Below are 21,758 nucleotides of genomic sequence, written 5' to 3' on the forward strand. Positions count from 1 at the left end.
GGGGTGAGGGAGGAGGTATGGGGGCAGGTGTAGCACTTCCTGCGGTTGCAGGGAAAAGTGCCGGGTTTGGTGGAGCTGGAGGGGAGTGTGGAGCGGACAAGGGAGTCACGGAGAGAGTGGTCCCTCCGGAAAGCAGATAAGGGTGGGGAGGGAAAGGTGTCTTTGGTGGTGGGGTCGGATTGCAGATGGCGGAAGTGTCGGAGGATGATGCGTTGGATCCGGAGGTTGGTGGGGTGGTACGTGAGGACGAGGGGGATTCTTTTTTGGTTCTTATTGCGTGGATGGGGTGTGAGGGATGAGGTGCGGGAGATGTGGGAGACACGGTTGAGGGCGTTCTCGACCACCGAGGGGGGGAAGTTATGGTCCTTGAAAAACGAGGACAACTGAGATGTACGGGAGAGGAATGCCTCATCCTGGGAGCAGATGCGGCGGAGGCGAAGGAATTGGGAATAGGGAATAGCATTTTTGCAGGAAGGTGGGTGGGAGGAGGAGTATTCTAGGTAGCTGTGGGAGTCGGTGGGCTTGAAATGAATATCGGTTTCTAGGTGGTTGCCCGATATGGAGACAGAGAGGTCCAGGAAGGGGAGAGAGGTGTTAGAGATGGTCCAGGTAAACTTAAGGTTGGGGTGGAAGGTGTTAGTGAAGTGGATGAACTGTGGATTTCACAAGTTTCAAAATCTCCCCTTCCCCTACCGCATCCCAAAACCAGTCCAGCTCGTCCCTGCCTCCCTAACCTGTTCTTCCTCCCACCTATCCCCTCCTCCCACCTCAAGCCGCACCTCCATCTCCTACCGACTAACCTCATCCCACCCCCTTGACCTGTCCGTCCTCCCTGGACTGACCTATCCCCTTCCTAACTCCCCACCTACACTCACCTTTACTGGCTCCATCCCCGCCTCTTCAACCTGTTTGTTTCCTCTCCACCTATCCTCTCCTCTATCCATCTTCTATCTGCCTCCCACTCTCTCCCTATTTATTTCAGAACCCCCTTCCCCTCCCCCTTTTCTGATGAAGGGTCTAGGCCCGAAACGTCAGCCTCTCTGCTCCTATGATGCTGCTTGGCCTGCTGTGTTCATCCAGCCCTGCACCTTGTTGTCTCCGATTCTCAGTTCCATTCATTTCTCAAACACAACACTCTTACCAATACTAATGTCTTTCATTTCCTCATTCTCCCTAGTCATTTAGGTTTCTAATTCTCGGAGACTTCTTGTATCTTCCTCAGTGAAGACTCAAAAGTAATCATTTAGTTTCTCTGCCATTTCTCTGTTCCCAGTTATAAAAATTCTCATGCTCCTGTTTGTAGGACTGACACATGCCTTAGTCAAACTTTTCATTTTTACATACCTATGGAAGTCTTTACAGCACTATTTTATATTTTTTGTTCGTCTATATTCATATTCGATTTCCCCTATCAGTTTCTTTGTCTTCCTTTGTTGTTTTCTCAATTATGCTAATCCTCAGGTTTACTTGCTAACGTTATAGGCCTTCTTAAAAAAAACATACAATTTCCAAGTCACCTCTCACCTCTACAGAATACAGCCCAGTTTTCCCAATATCTCTTCATAAGATAGTCATGCCATTCCAGGAACAAGTCTGGTGAACATTTGTTGATACCAGTAATATCTTTCCTAAGGTAAAAGTCCAAAATTACAAACACTACTCCAGGCAGGGTCCAGTCATGAATCTATACAATTGAAGAAAGACTTTGCTTCTCCTGTACTCAAATACTGTTGTGATAAAGGTTAACATACCTTTTCACACCGTCGTACCCTTCCATATATTTTTCCAATCCACTTTAGGCAATTTGCTCCTCATAGCATCATAATTTCCTTTGCTCAAAATTGGCAACCTGACCACAGATTGAACTACCTTATTTTCAAACCAATGTAAAATTCTGCCATAGTATTGTCATGACACCCTCAAGGGTCTTTTACAGCAAGATTATTAAGTGGCCTTTTCTCATTGCACAAGATCTAAAAAAGTCAATTCCTCAACATACTGCTCTAGAAAACCATCCCTAACACATTCCAGAAACTCATCCTGCACAGCTTTAGTACTCATTCACTTAATCTAGTTGATAATATAATTATACATGCAGATTGAAGTCACCCATGATTCCTGTATTACCCCAGGCTACAGATTCTTCTAATCTCCTGCTTATTACTGTACTGTATCTCTACTGGTGAAATATAAAGAACTCCATTCAAATTCTTCATTTATTCTTCTGATTTGACATCCTCCCTTGAAGTACTGATTCTATCCCATATTATCAGCACAATAACACCTCTATTTTCTTTTATCCCCAAGCTTCCTAAATGTTGACTATACTTGATTATGCAGTTCCCAGTCTTGATCACCCCATTTTTGTAACGACAATTAGATCATTTCCATTTACCTCCAATTTTGGCCTCAAATCATTTATGTTGTTGTGAAAGCTGTGTACTTTCATGTAAAGTCCCCTTAATTTTGTCTTTTTGACGTTGTTCTGCATTCTAAGCTCGCTTGATGCTTTCTTTTGATTTGCCTGCTTTCTCATTTTACTTGCCCTTTTTCCTTTCTGTTACCAGGTATACTTGCTTCCAAATAAAAGCTGAAAGAACTGTGGATGCTGTAAATCAGGAACAAAAACAGAAGTTGCTGGAAAAGCTCAGCAGGTCTGGCAGCATCTGTGAAGAAAAAGTCAGAGTTAATGTTTCAGGTCCAGTGGCCCTTCCTCAGAAATTGGTTGACACGCAATTAGCTAGACATTGTACCTATCATTTACGATAGCTTCGAAGTACAATCTCTCTCTTCCTGTCACTAGACTGTATCCAGGATACCATTCTCCTGAGGTATAGACATTTTGGGACAGGCAAACGAGGCTTCTATCCTTTGAATAAATTTTTGGAAATCAGGCTTCTTTGTTATGATTTTTAATTGGTTCGTTTGTTGGGGGGAAGGTGTGAGGTGGGTCCAGAAATTAGACAATGGGTAATAAGAGTTCCTAGGAAACCATGTCCCATAATCTTCAGAGATCAAGCAATGGATTGGCAATTGATTCTCTTAGGTAAGGAAAAATCAGTTAAAGATGCTGATCCATTGGTGATTGAATTAGGCTATTCTTGCTAGCTGGAATCACAACCAAAATCAATCCTACCCTCACCCAATGTTTCCAGAAGCACTTTCCAACTGAACTCACCAGATAAGTTACCAGGAGCAGAAACCTTCCCCTCCTAGCCTCAAGGCACAATGACCAATTGCAGTGCTTCAACTGACTCAGCACAAACAGCAGATGAATTTGGATCTTTTAGGTCTGTCTAATTCATTTCCACACTATGTAGCAGATTTAGTCCTCTTTCTTTAAGGCTTGGAATAAACACCAGTTGTGTGTAACACCTTTGTGGCCTCAGAACGTCCCATGGCCCTTCACAGCTAACAATGTACTTTGTTTTTGAAGAATAGTCACAACTGTAATGTAGGACACAACACCCAATTTGCATATCGTAATGTGACAATGACCAGATAATTTGTTTGCAGTGATGTTGATCAAGGGCTAAACATTAAACAGAACACTAGGAGATAACTTCACTGCTCATCCATGAAATAGTGCCAGGAGAGCAGACGGGGACCTGATTTAACATCTCTGGAAGGCAGCACATCTGACAGTGCAACACTCTCTCAGGAACACACTTGAATCCATTACCTCCAACAAGGGCCGAAATTATAATAAAACAGCCATGTTTACAACATGCCATCAAATATCTTTCGTACCTAAATTCTCATATCACACATAGGCTTGCTATTCGAACAATGAGGGCTTTTTGCGATCCTAAGTTCAAGTAATACTTCCAATCTGAAGTTGAAATTTATTACCCATTCACCGTTTGGAAACTGTAAGATCTATTATTTAAATTAAAGCTTTTGATTATTCATAAAGCAACAAACATCCTAGACATGAGAAATTAAAGTTTAACAATTGTTCATTGTGCTTCAATTGGCTACATCTGCACTGTCCCACCCTTCACGGCTCAGGGACTGAACCTTTAATCAGATCCAGTAATCAGTCATCAAGTAGATCTCCCACTTTAACCAGAATATTAATAGAAACATTTTAATCTAAGCGAGCAATGCTGCAGAAATCTCTGTAGATTGCTACTGATTGCTGTTGTTAAGATTCTTTGTTCTGTTGGTATTCTTTCTTGTGACTGAATAATGGTTTTCATATGAGGCCACACGATTTTAAGCTTGTAAATAAAACTCTTCATTCAGAGTCAAGCAGCATCAATGGCTCTCCAACAAACTAAAGACTTTTGTTTTGGTCGCACAGGGTGAGATTTACTTTGCAACAGCAATCAAATGAAAAGCAAAATTTTTTTTTGAAAGGGTGGAAGTCATTACCACGTCCTTTTGATCATCAATTTCTTTTTCTCGGCTCTCCCTCCCATCCTGTTCTTGAGTGTTTTGCAAGATCGAATGGTCTGGAGATGAAGAGGTAGTCATATCCATCTGCTTCTCGTGATGACCTTCATCGCCAATTGTTTGAGTCTCAAACCTGTTGGGAAGTTTGTACAGGATGGCAAACAACTTTACATGCTTTTAAACTTGAAAAATATTTATCTATGAGAAAACAGCCCTTTAAATATCAAACAACCTTCCATGCTTTAAACTTGTAAAGATTTATCTATGAGAAAACAGCCCTTTAAATATAGAGCATAATGGACAATGAAGGGTAGACAATTTTTACCTGATTGGTGAAAATACCTCACTCAGTAATGTTGTAAAATGCTTTAGCAAATCTGGATGAGGTATTTTAGCTTGTCTGCATTATCATGGACAAATAGATGATTACAGGTCTAATTTTCACTAACTCTGTTCATTAGCTCAGTGGTTAGCGCTGTTGCCTCATTGTGCTTGAGTCCCAGGTTTGATTCCACCCTCAGGTGACAGCCTATGTGCTGCTTGCATGTTCTCCCCGTGTCTGTGTGGGTTTCTCCGGGTGGTCCAGTCTCCTCCCACAGTCCAAAGATACGCAGGTTAGGTAGATTGGCCGTGCTAAATTGCCCATAGCATCCAGGGATGTGCAACCAGGTGGAGTAGCCATGCAACATACAGGGGTACAGGGATAGTGTAGGAGGATGGGTCTGTGTGAGATGCTCTTCAGAGGGCTAGTATGGACTCAATGGGCCAAATGGCCTGTTTCTGTACTGTAGGGATTCTATGAATCATTAACAGGTAAAATCACCAGCCATGGAGCAGAATAGCATGTATTTGCAGCTGGGATTTCCCAATAGTGTAAAGTACTAGTGTCAGAAGTGCTATTATGACAAAAGGCAGGGAGGAAATTATTGTTTAGTCACCCAAGAGCCGTACTCACATACCTTCAAATCACATTAAACAAAATTGATGAAAAAGCTGAGGTACTGGAAAGTATGATAGCTGCATATTGCTAACTGAACACTAGATGGATCCCTGATGAAAATAAGCACATTGTAGTAATTGGATTCGGATATATTTATTCTCTTGAATTGCTTTTACTTTTCATGATAGAAATTGTCAGGATGCCACCACACCAACGTGAGTGTTTATTCAGACACAACATTAACTAGGCACATGACAAAAACGTGAATATGACGACTTGCAACTTAAAAAAATTACTTAACATCAAACACTTACAAGATTTTAAACTCCACAAACCTTTTGGTTATGTCTGAAGACAGAGGTCTGGGCTTAAATGATTGTCTTTGGGAACTCTGGAGTTGTTCTCGTTTGGAATATTTGTTCTCTGAAGTAAAGGTTTGGATTCGTTGCCGGACAGGAATGTCTACCTTTTCTGTCTCAGTGGTAGACTGCGAACAGTCTGTTTTTGCTGTGCTCCCGCCAGCAGAATCTAAGAGGAGAGTTATGCGCCTTTTAATCATTCCACCAGAAATTTTATTTCCTCTACTTCCCTGATCACCTGAGCCCAAAGGTGAGATTTCATCCTTTGATGTTCGGTCAAGATCAGAACATTCTTTATCCAACTCCTTATTTGTCCATTTTTTAAATTGCTCATGGTCAGGTTCTAACTTCTCCTTGTCAGTTTTTAATGATGTGGTAAATATTCTTTCTTCCTTTTCCTCTTTCCCCTGACCAGCAGTGATTTTGGTGTCAGTAGGGTCACATTCCCACGCAATCTTTCTTTCCAGAGAAGTAATTTTCTCTTTGCTGTTTCTGTCACACAGTGGGAGTGCCTTGATATTTTTTTCACTATCATCCACCTTTGGGCATTTATCAAACTTATCTTTCACCACAATAATGCAGCTATCTGTCTTGTCTTCTTGGTCATTTGGAGAAGCTGAAGACTGGCACTTTTCTGCCACTGCTGCTGAGTCTTCCTGTTCAACTCCTGCACTATGGCTGGTATCTGAGGAGACTGCACTATTAGCTTTAATAATGGGGACATTTTTTTTAATGTCCACTGAGGGAGGAATATTTCTCTTGTGAGCCGAGGTTTCAAATCTGGCTGTAAGGTCCATTGATAAAGGCCTGGGCTTTTTAAGCCAAGGTTTTTCAGCAGTAAAAGGCTTTTCATCCTGTTTTATGGTGCTCTCTGATTTGTTGTCATCTGTGGTTTCAGAAAGCCAAGCAGAAAATAGACCAGGTTTCTTTAAATGGAGCCTGGGTGAAGATGGGTTTTCAGTACTATCCTTCATTCTGTCTTGCCCTTCTTCTGTAACCAGGTCCCATTTTCCTAAACATCTCAATGAAGAAGCTCTCGAGAGTGATTCAGGTTTTGGTGTATCAAACCCTTGTGTGGCACTTGGGCTATACTTCCTCGAACGAATGGATAACCTCGACAGCTTAAAAGGCTGCAATGTACTTTGTGACTCTTGATCCTGACTGCTGTCTGTGCACACTTCAGCATCTTTAATGCCTTCACTGGACTTCTTTGATTTTAACTTCTGTACAGAAGTTTCCAAAATGACAACTGTAGTTGGTTCTGTTTCAGAACATTCACTCTTTTCTTCTGTCGATTTTTCAGAACTCAAGGTGGCAGTCGAAGAAGAAACCACCATGTTGCTATTTGTTGGTGCTGTTGTTGAATTTAAGTTGAGTGCAGTATCACCATCCTGGAAATTGCATGCTCTCATTCGACTTTTATTGTCAGACCCCACTGAATACTTTTGTGCAAAGGAAGACAATACCGACAACACAGTTCCACTCGATGCACATTTTGCCTCTGTGTTCCTGAAGCTCACTTTTGCATCATCTGTATCTGCAGCCAGTTTCCTTGATGATGTTAACATAGAAGTAACACTTAAAGGCTTAGGAGGTGTGAGAGGTGCTTGCGTGTTTCTGAATGATGTGTATGGCACTGCTGACGTTTCCAAAAAGAACGGTTTTGCAGTAAGTCTTGGTTTTGGTCCTGCTACAGGGTTGGTTACTGAACCCAAATTATAATTCAGTTTGCAATCACTATCAAATAAATGTGGAGAAACTGGAGTCACAGGTTCAAGGGCTTTATTGCTTGCATCTGAAAGAGGGCTCAGGCAAGCCCAAGGAGACTTTGTATCATTTACAATTTCATTCACATCACTCAATGTGTTCTTTGGGGTTGTGGCAGGTTTCCCTTCCACCCATGTTGCCATGGCAGTCTTCTATTTCAATCATTCACCATGCGGCATGACTTAACACTGAAGAGCCAAGTCCTACAAAGACATAGAGAGAGAAGGCAAATTGTTTATAGACCAATAAGATGGCTCTGAACCATGGCAAATCATTAGTTAGTCAAGGTGAACATTCAAATATTCATGTGTTCCTACGTCTGGTTTTCAAACAGTTGTGCAAGGTCAAAAAAAAACTTAGTACTGGTTCATAGCAATGTTCTGCACTAGATATCTGCCGTTGGCAGATCTCCATTGCTCAGGAGTAGTGAAATTCAGGCATAAGGAGATATTGGTAGTTTTTGCTTTGTAGTAACACAAACTATTTAGATTAAGATTTACTAAAGATTTGTTAGTTGAGAGGCAAACTTTGTAATTTCTCCATTAAGTGATGAAAATATCATCAACGACTTTGCTGCAGGCAAAATAGATCCGAATATGAATTCATCTTCGAGGAATACAACGAATAAATCAAAATAATCCATATATGATTCAAGCATAGGATTGTAAAGGAACCCAAAATAATTTTTGATTTACTGTCATGTGTGAATTTCAGCTAGAAAGAGAAAAGGCTCTCCTGAAGCAGGTTTGAGAAACTTATCATAGAAATACAGGAAAAGTTTCACCACTGGGTACTGTGCTTTCAGATTGATCAATTCCTTAATTTAGTGATGGAAAATTTCATCAATGACTATTTTAATCCTTAATTTATGGACAGCTACATTCATGTCTAGGGTATCAACTGTGAAATATCGCTAGCTGTATATATCTTGATTTAGTTGTAACTTCAAAACAAAAACCTAAAAAACAAGAGGTAGCTGTATGGGAGAACAGGAGAAACTCCTAGGTTCTAAAATAAGTAGCTGCAAAGATAATGCATTCACTGGTTTTAATTTTTCAAAACTTCCTTGATTCTGGAAAGGTCCCACCTGATTGGAGAAGCGGCAAAGATAAGAACCAGTAGACAAAGTTCAAATATAAGGCATCTCCCATTTAAGATTGAGACAAGGAGTTTTTTTATTTCCTCAAAGGGTCATTATTTTGTGGAGTTCTCTTCACCAGAGAACACTGGAGGCAGGGTCATGGAGTATTTTTAAGGCTGGGTTATATAGCTTCTTGATCAACAGGGGAGTCAAAGATTATAGGGATGCAGGAGACAGTAGAGTTTAGGCTCCAATCCAGTCAGCCATGATCGTATCCAACAGTACAGCAGGTTCAAGCAGACTGAATGGCCTAATCCTGCTCCTGGTTCATATCCACGTGTGTCCCCATCAGTTCATGCAAGGTTAAAACTCTACAAGCAACCCAGTATTCACTCATTTAAACATTGAAAAAATGTATTCAGTAATCTACTAAAACACAAGGAAGTATCACAGTTGATCTTGTCCTTTCATGACACACACCATTTCCCTCCCTCCAGCAGGTATCTTATGGTTAATGATTACGAGTGAAAACACTGGTTAATATCTTTCCATCCTCCTTAGCCCAGCAACATTGAAGCCAATTATAATGACTCAACTGCATCTCCACCTGAGATCAGTCAACAAAGTACATGTGACAAACTGAACCAGGTAGATAATTCTCAGTTTGTCGAGGTGTGAATTCCACTGGTGTTTTTACCCACTAGTGCATTAGGAAACCAACATTTCATAAAGGCTTGTTTCTTTGTGCTATTGCCCCAGTGCTAAACGTGGCCATGGTGTCTGGGTCCAATGCAAGATGGCCAATTTGGTCACCCTGTTAGTCATGTTCGGTTGGTGGTTTCCGTATTACAAATGTCTACTTATCACCAGAGGGGTGACATAAGAATCTGAACACACACTGAATTCAACTTGAACTATTATTAATAGGAAATTACCTGGAATATCTAAATAGATTGAACACAAATAAAAAAACTAAAGCCAGCATGAAAAGGGTCAAAGTGAGAAAGAAAAAAGAACTGCGGATGCTGGAAATCCAAACCAAAAGTAAAAATTGTTGGAGAAACTCAGCAGGTCTGGTACATCTGTGGAGAGAAAGCAGAGTTAACATTTTGGATCCAGTGACCCTTCCTCAGAACTGAACTGAACTTCAGAAGGGTCACTGGATCAGAAACGGTAACTCAGCTTTCCATAGATGCTGCCTGAGCTGCTGAGTTTCTCCAGCAATTTCTGTTTTTATTTCAAAGTGAAAAATGCTTTACACTGATACAAAGTCAGCAAATTAACTGCTGTCCCTTAGAAAAGAATCCTCCCTGGCGCCCACACCTCACTCTCCCATCATCTCACCTACCTTGGGCACAGACAGTACAGGTTCTGTCACCTTATCAAATTAATTCAGCTTTCTTTTTCACACCTCAGCAAGGAGTTTATTATTCTGATTTTAAATAGCCCAACCTCACATACACTACAGCTGTTCCTGGTTATAGTCACCCAGATCCCTTGCCAAATAATAAAGTTAAGCTGCTAAATGTAAGTTTCACACAAACCATTTCTTTCTAAGTAAGATTTTTCAGTAATGATCTGTTAATCTCCAATCCTCTCCCAACCCTTATCTCCTGCAATTTCTTCCTCCTTTGTGTTTCCATGTTGTTACATTAGGCACATATTCTGTCCCACTGGAAGGTGCAAGGGACTGCTAGGCACAAGGGCCTGAGTTATAAAACAGGAAACACAGATTTTTAGCTTTTCCTTCACTATTTAATTGCTGCTAATAAATACTGAATTGGAATAGAGGTTTCTAAAAGCAGATAGTTTGATGGCAACCTTTCATTGAACAGTGTAAAGAAATGTTTCAGGGTTGACGCTCATAAGACTTTTAAGCCATTCCTTGAAATTATCCACAAATGGAGAAAATTATCAAAACATTTCCAGTCGCATAGCAACAAAGTGATTGTACTACTTCAGTTTTGGAAAGGAAATTGTAACAACATTGGATATAGGAGCAGAATTGCAGAAGTGTGAACTGCTCATTAAATGAGCATCAATACCTAGTTCCAATTGCCTTGCTCCCCCATACATTTGCACATCATTTTATACAAATAATCATCCGATGTCCTGTTGAATGCCTCAAGTCAGCCTGTTCCCACAACACTTCCAGCCAGTGCATTCCATACCTTAACTACTGAGTGAACAATTTATTCCTCACTTCCCTTTTGCTTCTTGTGCAGATCACCTTACATCTACACTCTCTTGTTCTTGTTCTTTTTACAAGTGGGAGTAACTTCTATCTATCTGCTCTATCTAGTCCCTCATCATTTTGAAAACCTCTATCAGCTCTCCTCTTAGCCTTCTTCTCTAAGCAGAACTGTCTTAGTTTCTTCAATCCATCCTCTTCATGACTGAAATACCTCTTCCTGGAATCATCCTTATAAAGCACATCTGTACTCTCTAATGCATTCCCATCATTCCTATAACATAGCATTCAGAACTGTATGCAAGACTACATCAGAGTAACAAATGTCTTATACAAGTTCAACATCACCTCATCACTCTTCTAGTCTCTGCCCCTATTAATGAAGCCGAGGATACTGTATGCATTATTTCCTGCTCTCTAGCTGTGCTGTCACTTTCAATGATCTGAGCATGTATACACTCAGGTCCCTTGCTCTTGCAAGCCCCCTTAGAAGTGTACCTCCTATTTTATACTATCTTTCAATGTTCTTCCTACCAATATGCATCACTATACACTTCTCCGTTTTGAAATTCAACTGCCGTGTTTCTGTCCATTCCAACAATTTGTCTATATCCTTCGGAGTTCTACACCGTCCTCCTCACAGTTTACAACGCTTCCAAGTTTTGAGTCATCTGCAAATTTTGAAATTGTTGCCTGCACACCAAGATCTGGATCATTAATATATATCAAGAAAAGGAAGGGTCCCTTAGTGACCTCTGGAGAACTTGACTATAGACATTCCTCCAGCTCAAAAAACATCAAATGACCATTATTCTCTGTTTCCGAACACTCAGCCAATGCTGCATTTATGTTGCTACTGATTCCTTTGCACCATGACCTATAAGTCTGACAAGTCTGTTCTGTGGCATTGTGTAAAACACCTTCTGAAAGTCCACGTACACCACATTAACAGCACTATCCTCATCAATTCTATTACTGTTTCAAAAAACTCCAGCAAATTAGTTAAACATGATTTTCCTTTAGAAATTCATGCTGACTCTTCCTAATAACTCTACCTTTTTCCATTTGATGACTAACTGTGTCCAGAATCTTTGTATCTAGAAGCTCATCACTGAAGTTAAACTGATGGTCAGTAATAGCTGGGCTTAGCCTTATAACCTTTCTTGAGCAAGGCCATGATGTTTGCATTTTTCCTGTCTTCTGGCACCTCCCCAGAGTCGAGGGCAGACTGAAAGATAGCAGTCAGTACCCCTAAAATTTCCACTCAAACTTCCTTCAGAATCTTTGGATGTATCTCATCTGATCCTGGTGTCTTGTCAACTTTAAGTACCAAAAGTCTGTCTAACACTACCAATTTTGAACACTTCCAGTAACTGAGTTCCCTCCTCTATCACCATGGACTGGGTAGCATCTCTCTCTTTGGTAAAGATAGATGCAAAATATTAATTTGGCACCTCTGCAGTGAGCCCTGCCTCCAGGTTCAAATCCCCTTTTTGGTCTCTAATCAGTTCTACTCCTCCTTTTGCTAACCTTTTACTATTTATTATTACAGAAGACTTTGGGAGACCTCTTTATATTGGCTGCTAGTCTTTTCTCATAATTTTTCTTTGCTTGTCTTATTTGTTTCATCACCTCCCCTTTGAATCTTCAATATTCTGCTTGGTTCTCTATTTTATTTTCTATCAGACATTTCTCATATGCTTGTTTTTCCTCTTTTATCTTAATTTCTATCTCTTTTGTCACCCAGGGACCCTCTGTTTGTTTGTTCTACCTTTCCTATTTGAGGTAATGTACCTCAACTGTACACAAGCCATCTCCTCTTTGAAGGTAGCCCATTGTTCAGTTGTGTGAATCCTGCCCAGCTCTGTTCTTGTTCCACTGAAGCCTGCACTCCACCAATTGATTCTTCTCACTCTTGATTATTATATGTCACTCAGTAGGCCATTTGTCCCTTGAACCTGTCCCACCATTCAACAGGGTCACTTTCTTTCAATATCACCATATCCTTGAATATCTTTACTACTTAGAAATATATCAATCTCAGTGATGAATACAGAAATTAGGAAAGGAGTAGGCCATTCAGCCCATCAAACCTGTTTATCATTCAATACGATCGTGACGGATCATGCAACTCAGTATCCTGTTCCTACTCTCTCCCCATACACTTTGATCCCTTTAGCCCTAAGACAATATCCAACTCCTTCTTGAAAACATTCGGTGTTTTGGCCTCAACTGCTTTTTGCAGCAGATAATTCTATAGGCTCACCACTCTCTGGGTGAAGACATTTTTCCTCATCTCAGTGCTAAGCAGTCTTCCCCATATCCTTAAGACTATGACCCCTGGCTCTGGACTCCCTGGTCACCAGAAACATCCCTTCTGCATTTACCCTGTCTAGTCCTGTTCAAATTGTATACATCTCTATGAGATTCTACTCATTCTTCTCGACTCCAGTGAATTTAATCCCAACCGATCCAGTCTCTCTTCATTCATCCGTCCTGCCATTGCAGGAATCAGCCTAGTGTACTTTTGTTGTACTCTCTTCATAGCAAGAACATTTCTTTTCAGATAAGGAGATAAACCGCACGCAAAATTCCAGCTGTGATCTCACCAAGTCCCTGTTCACTTGATGTGAGACATCCTTGTTCCTGTATTCAAATCCTCTCACTATGAAGGCTAACGTACCATCTACCTTCTTCACTGCCTGCTGCGCCTTACTTTCAGCAATTAGTATATGAGGGACACCCAGATCTTGATGCATCTCCCCATTTCCCAATCTAACACCATTCTGATTAGTCTGCCCTCCTGCTTTTGCTGCCAAAGTGGATAACTTTATCAACTTCATTATATTTCATCTGCCATGCTTTTACCTGCTTACTCAACTTGTCCAAATTACAGTGAAGCATCCCTGCAGCCACCTCACAGCAAACCGTCCCACCTAGCTAAATGCCATCTGCAAGCTTAGAGACATTAAATTTAGTTCCCTTGTTTAAATCATTAATATATATTGTGAAGATACTCAATGACTGAACTACCACAAATCTCAGTGATAGAGAATTCCAAAGGTTCACCACCTTCTGAATAGGAACATGGGAAATATGTATTAATAATTGAAAACATCTCTTAAAGAATTGGAAATGCAAAAAAACAAGCAGATCTTGTATAAATCTAGTTCTGAGCAAGGATCATGGGACCCAAAACGTTAACTCTGTTTGTTCCTTCACAGATGCTGCCAGACCTGCTGAGCTTCTCCAACAACTTTGTTTTTGTTCCTGATATATAGCTTCCGCAGTTCTTTCGGTTTTTATTTAGTATCGTGCTAATTATCTGTCTCCCTACGGTTTCTTGGCTCCTTGTTATTAATCACACATGATGAATTAATGACTAAATTTTAAACAGCAACAAAGAAATATTTGAAACCTGACACATGTGGAACTATTGATAACTTTTCTTTGTTAAGTATGGAGATTACCAGTGACTCTGATGGCTGTGGGAGTGGGTTACATTGATAAATAGTTGATTGGACTAATTACTGGGTTCAAAAACTTTTTAAGTGCGGTCGCTCCCAAATACCAATATCCGGACTTTTACAGTCAGATCCAGTTTTTTGTGAGTCTATAAATAGGCTGCTGGATTAGCCCTTGAATCTAGCCCTTTAATGTCAGCCTGACCACACAGAAGCAGATTCCCAGACCTACCCTGCCATCACTAAATACAGTTAAACTCTTGAAACAAAATTGTTTCTGTTAATCTTTTTCACTTTGTTTCTGTTAGCTGCTATTGTCCTTTCTAACTGCATGATGATGTTGCTACTTCAAGACGCCCATTCCTACATGTTCTGCAACATTTGTGGGCTTACAAGTCAGGCTCAAACAGTAAAAGAAAATATGTCCAAGAAATCTCAATTTCGACCACCTAACTTAAATAGTGATGAATGGTACACAGATCTCTGATTGAGTGGTGCTCTCCCAGTACTGCAAAATGGAAATCACCTTACAAAAAGCCTATGTATAACAAAAGCTTGTCATCATGACATCTCTAAAGGCATCAAGAATCAAACCATGAGGTAAATTGTAGCAGATTTTCTGCAGGTAGAGTACTGGTAGCAGTGAGCAGAACCATGAGTCACTACAGCTTCAGAATGACTGGGCATTGCTATCAGTGCAAAATAATCAAAGCAATCTAAATCCTTAGTTTTCACTGTTACATAGTGAGCAGTGTGACGCAGTTTATTAAAATTTAAAACCACCCTGTTTTAATATGTGTTCAGTTGCTAACTGAGAAATGACTCAGTTCCTTACACACCTTCCTGAACTTTGCCCAAGTAGCCAAGATCCACATCTGAGCCTTGACTTCAAATGTTGGCAGATAGCTTGAACAAAAGAAGTCATGGTTGAGACAAATGCTGACAAAGTACTGTTGGAACATTGCCTAAACTTCCTCAAAAGGATTCATAGTTGAAAATAAATTCAATAACACACTCACAATGCAACATCAGTTTCAGACAGATATTGCTCTAATGTTTTGACCAATGATCCATTTAATTTTCCTTCCCAGTGTACGCTCTCTTTGCTCCTTACGTGGCACATTCTTGATTGCTGCACGCCCACACAGTTTGCAGGAAATATTGATCCAAATCCTTCGAATTTTCATGTCCAGTATATTTGCCTGGGTGAAGACAGCTGTAATTTTTTCTGTTTCCCAGAGGCAGCTATTAACTTGCTCTCACAGTTTGGCAACACCCTTCATTACCTCCTGACGTTAGCTGAACATTGTTGAATGAGCCCAAATGTCATCACACCTTGGTTAAAGTTCAGTAAAAACCAAATGAGATTTTGCTGGCAATTAATGGCCATCTCTCAACATGGCATGAAAAGCTACCTATCACCAGCCATTCTGAATGGGGTGAACGTACGTCTGTTGATGGGTCCGTGGTAGATTGACTGAGCATTAATCATCTTTCCTATATTACAAGTGTGACTGTGCTTCCAAAGTATATCATTCATTGTTAAGTGCTCTGGAAGGTTCCAAGGTAATGAAAGGTGTTGTATCAATACAGGTCTTTCTTCTGAGCAGTATTCTTGGGATTAATTCTCTAAAAGTATTCACAATGATCCTAGTATCAAGCTTTTATATCAATCTGCCCCTCTGAAGTGAAAACTTTACTCCAATGTCCTGAGTTAAAGGAAAGAATTATCCAGCGTTACTGCTGGCTAGATCATTGTCAGCAGTTGACAACAGCAAGATTTTAACAGACATTCTATCCTCAAAAAGTTTTATTGATTCTGTTTTATTTCCGTAATGCATACCAGTAGCAAAACACTTGATATGATCGTAGTTCTCTGCTCTTATAGCTAGTTTACTTTGAACATTCTACTTTTTCCTGACTCTGACTACACATTAACAAATCTAAGTGAGGAACTTGCATGGCGTTCCTCATTTGAAACGGAGTGCGAGTGCACAGCCCACATAGGATATATTGAGAAATAAGCCACAAACATATTTGAAATCTTAGCACACAAGAAGTTCCTTTGTTTCAAATGAAGCGGTAACAAGGGATATCTGTAATGCAGAGAGACTAGAGCTGCTGGAATTGTTTTTGTCAGAATATAGGCTTGTAAAAGTTACAAAGAGCTATAATCAAACAGAAATGGAAAAACTGTTCCAGTCAGCCAGAGAAGTCAGATTTTTTTGGGGTGGGGAGCAGTGGTGGTGGTTAGTAATCGACAGCAATTATTTTCACATAATGAGTTATGATGATCTGTTTATAAGCCTGGTCCCACAGTAGAAATAGACAAATATAAATAAATTGAATAAGACTGGTTAGCTGTATTATCATCTGCACTGCTGGAAGGTCTTGGATTATGTGCATGTGATACTAGTAACTTGTGATAGCTTATTGCAATGGGGCAAAGGCTCCTTCTATTTACCCTTTCACCTCATGCAACTTACAGTGAAGAATGGCTATATAGGGAAGACAGAAACCATTGGGGATGTGCAGTCAAAATCTTCAGAAGGAGAGGATAACATTAAAAAAAGTGCCCAAGTTTCCACACAAATTGCCTTGTTCCTCTTTCCAAACATGCTCCCCGATCAGCTGAGCATTTCCAGTGTTATCAATATTTTTAAATTTCCAGATCTTGCAGTACTTTGCCCCGATTAGAAAAATCCTTCTGCTTCATGAAGCATCGTTAATGATTAACAAGTCTCACCACACTGTGCTGAACCCTCATTTAAAACAAGCTGGAGGCCACGCATGACAGAGCAAAAAGGAAGAAGCTGATCAAAAATTGTTTCAGAGCAAACAAAGTGCTGCAGCTCACCGTTTTGAACCAGAGTCTGAAACGTGTCCTTTTGATTGGGGATACAGCACATATTTCTGAACTAAAGGATTAAGGTGTTCTGCAATGCCTTATTATTTGGGAAACTGTACATATCGGCAGATGCAATTATTTTTATTTGAAAATATCTTCAAGCAGAAGGGGCTGCGAATCTCTGTAACAAGATTTCCATTTTCAATCAGTATAAAATGTTTGTGTTGTACTTTTGGTTTCATCCATTTTAAAGCAATGATGTAGACTACATTAGGTACCCATGGAGAGAGTGTCCTGTTCATTAAATCTGCTCTGCTTGAAGCCTTCAGGTCTCCCTTTGATTTTTCAATCGTGAAATTTGAAATAATAAAACAGCTAACTTTGAGAGTGTTCAATTACATTCATAGAAAGTAAAATCTGAGTTTTCAGCTTTCTGCAGCTAAGATAAAAAGCAGTATCAGCCTGTGTGCGAACGAACAGGAATTCCCTGAACAATAAGCAAGTAACTGACAATCGTTCTAAATCTTAAGAGGACTCTACTTGCAGCCAACAACTGAGGAGCCAATGGTCCTGGAACCAAACAGACCAGTTTGGTAACAAAATACAGTCCATTTAGTCTATACATAGGGAAGTGGGGTCCACCTCCTCAAAACAAAAATGCACTGATCACCAGGTTACTCTCTCCGCACAACTGGCTGTCTTGTTGTACAGAGCTGCAACTATATTATCTCTGAACTGCACTTTAGCAAGAGCTGCAAGAAAGACCCAGGCAGGTCCTACAACATGGATGAATGTGGGAGTTGATTTGATCCCCAGTCTGGGATTGAGTTTCAAAGATATTAGTGCATCTCCTGTACCTTACCCATTCTTCATCTGCATCATGCAGCATTGGCACCAGGTTCACCCTTCACCCTGAGGTCACAGAGGTCAATTGCAGCACACAGCATTGCGGAGACTAGGTATTAAATTGGTACTTTGTGTATAACTCAGTACCTTAAATGTTCACGAGCACAGAGAGTCATCAGGGCTAGAACAAATAAGATGTATGGGCAGATCCATTACCTTCTGTGATCTAACAGAACTTGTCTCATCATTATCTTAAGTGAGCACTTCCTACAAATCATTCCTGTAACTTTGTTCTAATTCCATTCACTAAACTTTGCTCAACTGTGATGGCTCTCATTTAATGAATAAACTAGCAGGATTAACAGAAATACAAGAGCAAACAGCTCAAATTTGTACTGTGCCATTGAGAGTTAAACTGAGAATGACTCCACATGCTCATTCATATTGCTTCAGTTCTAAGGAATACACTCACATCTTATTCTCAATGCCTTAGCTCATATTACAGCTTTTGGGCAATTTGAGTGTCATGTAGCCTGTTGATAAATGACAGAATCAATTGAGATTTAATTCAATTATTATTTAGCACTTTTATCAATCCCAATGTCATCATCAGGCCTTACTGATATTCTGCACGCATGCATACGTGATGCTGTTACAATCAGTATTGGTTGGAAAAAGAATTTACCCATTGTTTGTCAGTCACACTACTAAATGACAGTTAATGGAAAGTGCAGTCTTTTCTGACAATGGATGTTGGTGAGTGTCATTTGTGCTGCATCACACAAAAGGCAAGTTAGACTCCTAACTCTCTCTCTCTCCCTACCTCGTCCTTACTCTGGGAATCATGGCAAGCATCATTCTTGTTCCAAACGACTGCTGAGAGAAGATTTAATGTGAATAAGTGTGAAGTGATACTTTATGGGAGTAAAAAATTGGAATGAGGGCACTGATTTGCTTTGAAAAGGTGTTAGAAATATGTGGATGAACAATACAAGCCAGAAGTTCAAATGTAGAATTTGTCTCAAAGTGCAAGTTTGAATAGATAAAAGTACAAGCGGCAAATGGCATTTTAGGTTTTAGATATAGGGCATAGTGGACAAGAAAAGGTTATGTTTTGTGTGCACAAATTACTGGTTAGATCAGTCAGAACTCAGTTTAGGCTATCGCATTATAGAAAAAAAATTAGGGTCATAAAAAGCAAGTTAGACACTGAGATGAGTTTTGGATTACTCTAACAAAATAAGAAGTCAAAGGTCTTTATCTGTTGTAAACATCTAGGGCACTATGAAATACCTATCACACCAGTGTAAAAATCTAACCGTCAAGCCAAATGACCAGTTTTACAGAAATTTGTTCATACACGTGTATATATCTCACTTCCAGATTCAGCTGTAACTAGAATCTGAAACAGGCCTTTATGTATTTATTTTGTTTTTGAAAGGATAGGTAAAGCACGAAGGGGTCAGATGCAGTCATGGCTAAAGGAAAAGGACAGCATACAATGTGTGAGACACACAATTGGGTTGAACTGTGCTTCACTTGGGGTCCATATGAACCCCCTCCCATTCTACTTCATCTAACTGTTTAGACATAACCTTACAATCGTCTCTCTCTCATGTACCTGTCCACTCTCCCTGTAAATGCATATACTTTACGCTGTTCATCTGAACTTCTGTGTGGTTGCAATTTCCGGATTTTCACTAGTCTGAGGTAATGATGTTTCTCCCGAACTCTAAATTTGTTAGAAACTATCTTCCAAATATGGATTATAAACCAGAGTACTTGTAAAATTAAAGCTGAGTAACACTGCATTTTGTGTTAAACAATTTGGTATTGCCACAGGATGACTTGCATGTTATTTTTACTTTTTTGCCCATTAGATCTTTGATTAATTGAGACAGGGCAGGTGGGCTGTTCTATGCAAATACTTTGCAGCTAGGCACAACTAAATGTGCTTGTGTGGTGCCGTGAACAGTCCTTTTAAATTTTCCTTTTCACCTTGGACTCTCATCAGAGTCACACAGTTAAAGGGTAAAATCAAGTCAGCCTTTGACAAGATTGATTCAGCAATTAAGAATTCAGGTTATGAGTAAGTTAGGCTGTTTATCTTTGGAAAGGGGGACACTTTGATTTGATAGCAATGAAATTGTCATCATTACAAAAGATAGCGACAAAATTAATCTACGGAAATTGTTTATTACATCGAAGGATTCAATTTCCAAACAGAAGCTGAAGCTAGAAAGTTACCAAAAAAAATCAAATTGGACTTTTCCACCTAAAAAGGTTGGTGATGTGGAATAAACTTAACAGGAAAGGCAGGGAAATGGAAAATATAAATGGGTTCAAGAGATAATCTTATTTTTCTATAAAGGTTATGGTAAACAGAAATGAAATCAAGAAGGCCTTGACAATCCTTATCATAGAATATCATAGAATCCCTACAGTGTGGAAAAAGGCCCTTCGGCCCAACAAGTCCACAGCGACCCTTGGAACATCCCACCCAGACCCATCCCCCTGTAACCCACCGAAGTTACACATCCCTAGACACTATGGGCAATTTAGCATGGCCAATCCACCTACCCTGCACATCTTTGGATTGTGGGAGGAAACTGGAGCACCCAGAGGAAACCCATGCAGATACGGGGAGAACGTAGAAACTCCACACAGACAGTCACCTGAAGGGAGGAATCGAACCTGGGTCCCTGGTGCTGTGAGGCAGCAGTGCTAACCATTGTATCACCGTGCTGCCCCTTATCTTTTCCTAAAAACTGTTATAAAAATCCTTCCCAAGGATATGTCAGCCCACAGCACTGAATTCGGGGCAAAGAATTGATGAATTTGAATCTCATTCTTTCAAAGTTTGACATCCAAACTCAACTTATATCACTGAATTACTTTCGCACGACTTGTTTCTTTGACCTGGGAGCAGGACACAAACAGAAACAAACGCCATTGATGGTCTGATGATTTAAGCCCACACTGCAAGTCTGAATATCAAACCATCATAAGCCAGGTGCCAAAAGAATATAACAGCCAAGTCAATTATGAGACAATCCATTACTGCTATTTGGAGACAATTAGCAAAAGTACATGGAATATCTTAGTTAACATGAACAGTAATTCTGAATTCTGATTGATTTTTCTGTGGGGATAATTGTACAAAGTTTGCTCCATCACTTTAATTATCACCTAGAGAAGTGAGATCGTTTGAGAAACAAAATATTGTAAACAAATAATCCCCTTCAAACAGATGTCAAAGTGTCGAGAAGTGGTGTAAGTTCCAGGCCTAAATGCTCCTTTGAACCATACATCATAAGTACTAAACAACCAACATCTGGGACAAGAATGCCTAGTTACAAGTGATTTGCCCTCAACAACAAAACAGATTCACACTAATTTAGAAAAGTTTCTCTTGCAGGGAACCACGTTTACTATTTAAGAAAGGTGGTAAGGAAAAACCAGGGAACTATTGACCAGACAGCCTGACATTGGTGGTGGGCAAATTTTTGAAGGGAATCCTGAAGGACAGGATTCACATGTATTTGGAAAGGCAAGGACTGATTGGGGATGGTCAACATGGGAAATCGTCTCTCACTGACTTGACTGCTATACATATCTATGACTCTAGTCCCTAAAAGGATTTGTCTACCTTATCTGGCAGGTTGTTAGACCTGGTAGCAGGACACAAACAGATACAAATGGCACTGATGGTCAGATGATTGAATCTTTAAGCCCACACAGCACGTCTGAATATCAAAGCAATACCACCACCAAAAAGTAGTGAATACATCTTCCCCTGCAACAGAAATTTACTCTCTGGCTTTTAGTTAAGTAAAAGCCAGAGTGATCCTACAGATGAAGAGT

General features: G+C 40.0%; 1 protein-coding gene across 2 annotated transcripts in view; it reads right to left on the reverse strand.

The window, feature by feature from the left end:
- The window catches only part of LOC109923141, a 192,290-nt gene that overhangs the window by 137,155 nt on the left and 33,377 nt on the right, over positions 1–21,758 (reverse strand). For both annotated transcript variants that reach the window (XM_048611171.1, XM_048611172.1), the window contains exons 2-3: positions 5,674–7,667; positions 4,378–4,531 (exon numbers count right to left, since the gene is read on the reverse strand). In XM_048611171.1, coding sequence (XP_048467128.1) covers positions 4,378–4,531; positions 5,674–7,607 — 2,088 coding nt within the window. In that variant the 5' untranslated portion in view covers positions 7,608–7,667. The remainder of the gene's footprint in view (positions 1–4,377; positions 4,532–5,673; positions 7,668–21,758) is intronic.

This window comes from Rhincodon typus, chromosome 24 (assembly GCF_021869965.1).
Source record: "Rhincodon typus isolate 14 chromosome 24, sRhiTyp1.1, whole genome shotgun sequence".
NCBI lineage: Eukaryota > Metazoa > Chordata > Chondrichthyes > Orectolobiformes > Rhincodontidae > Rhincodon > Rhincodon typus.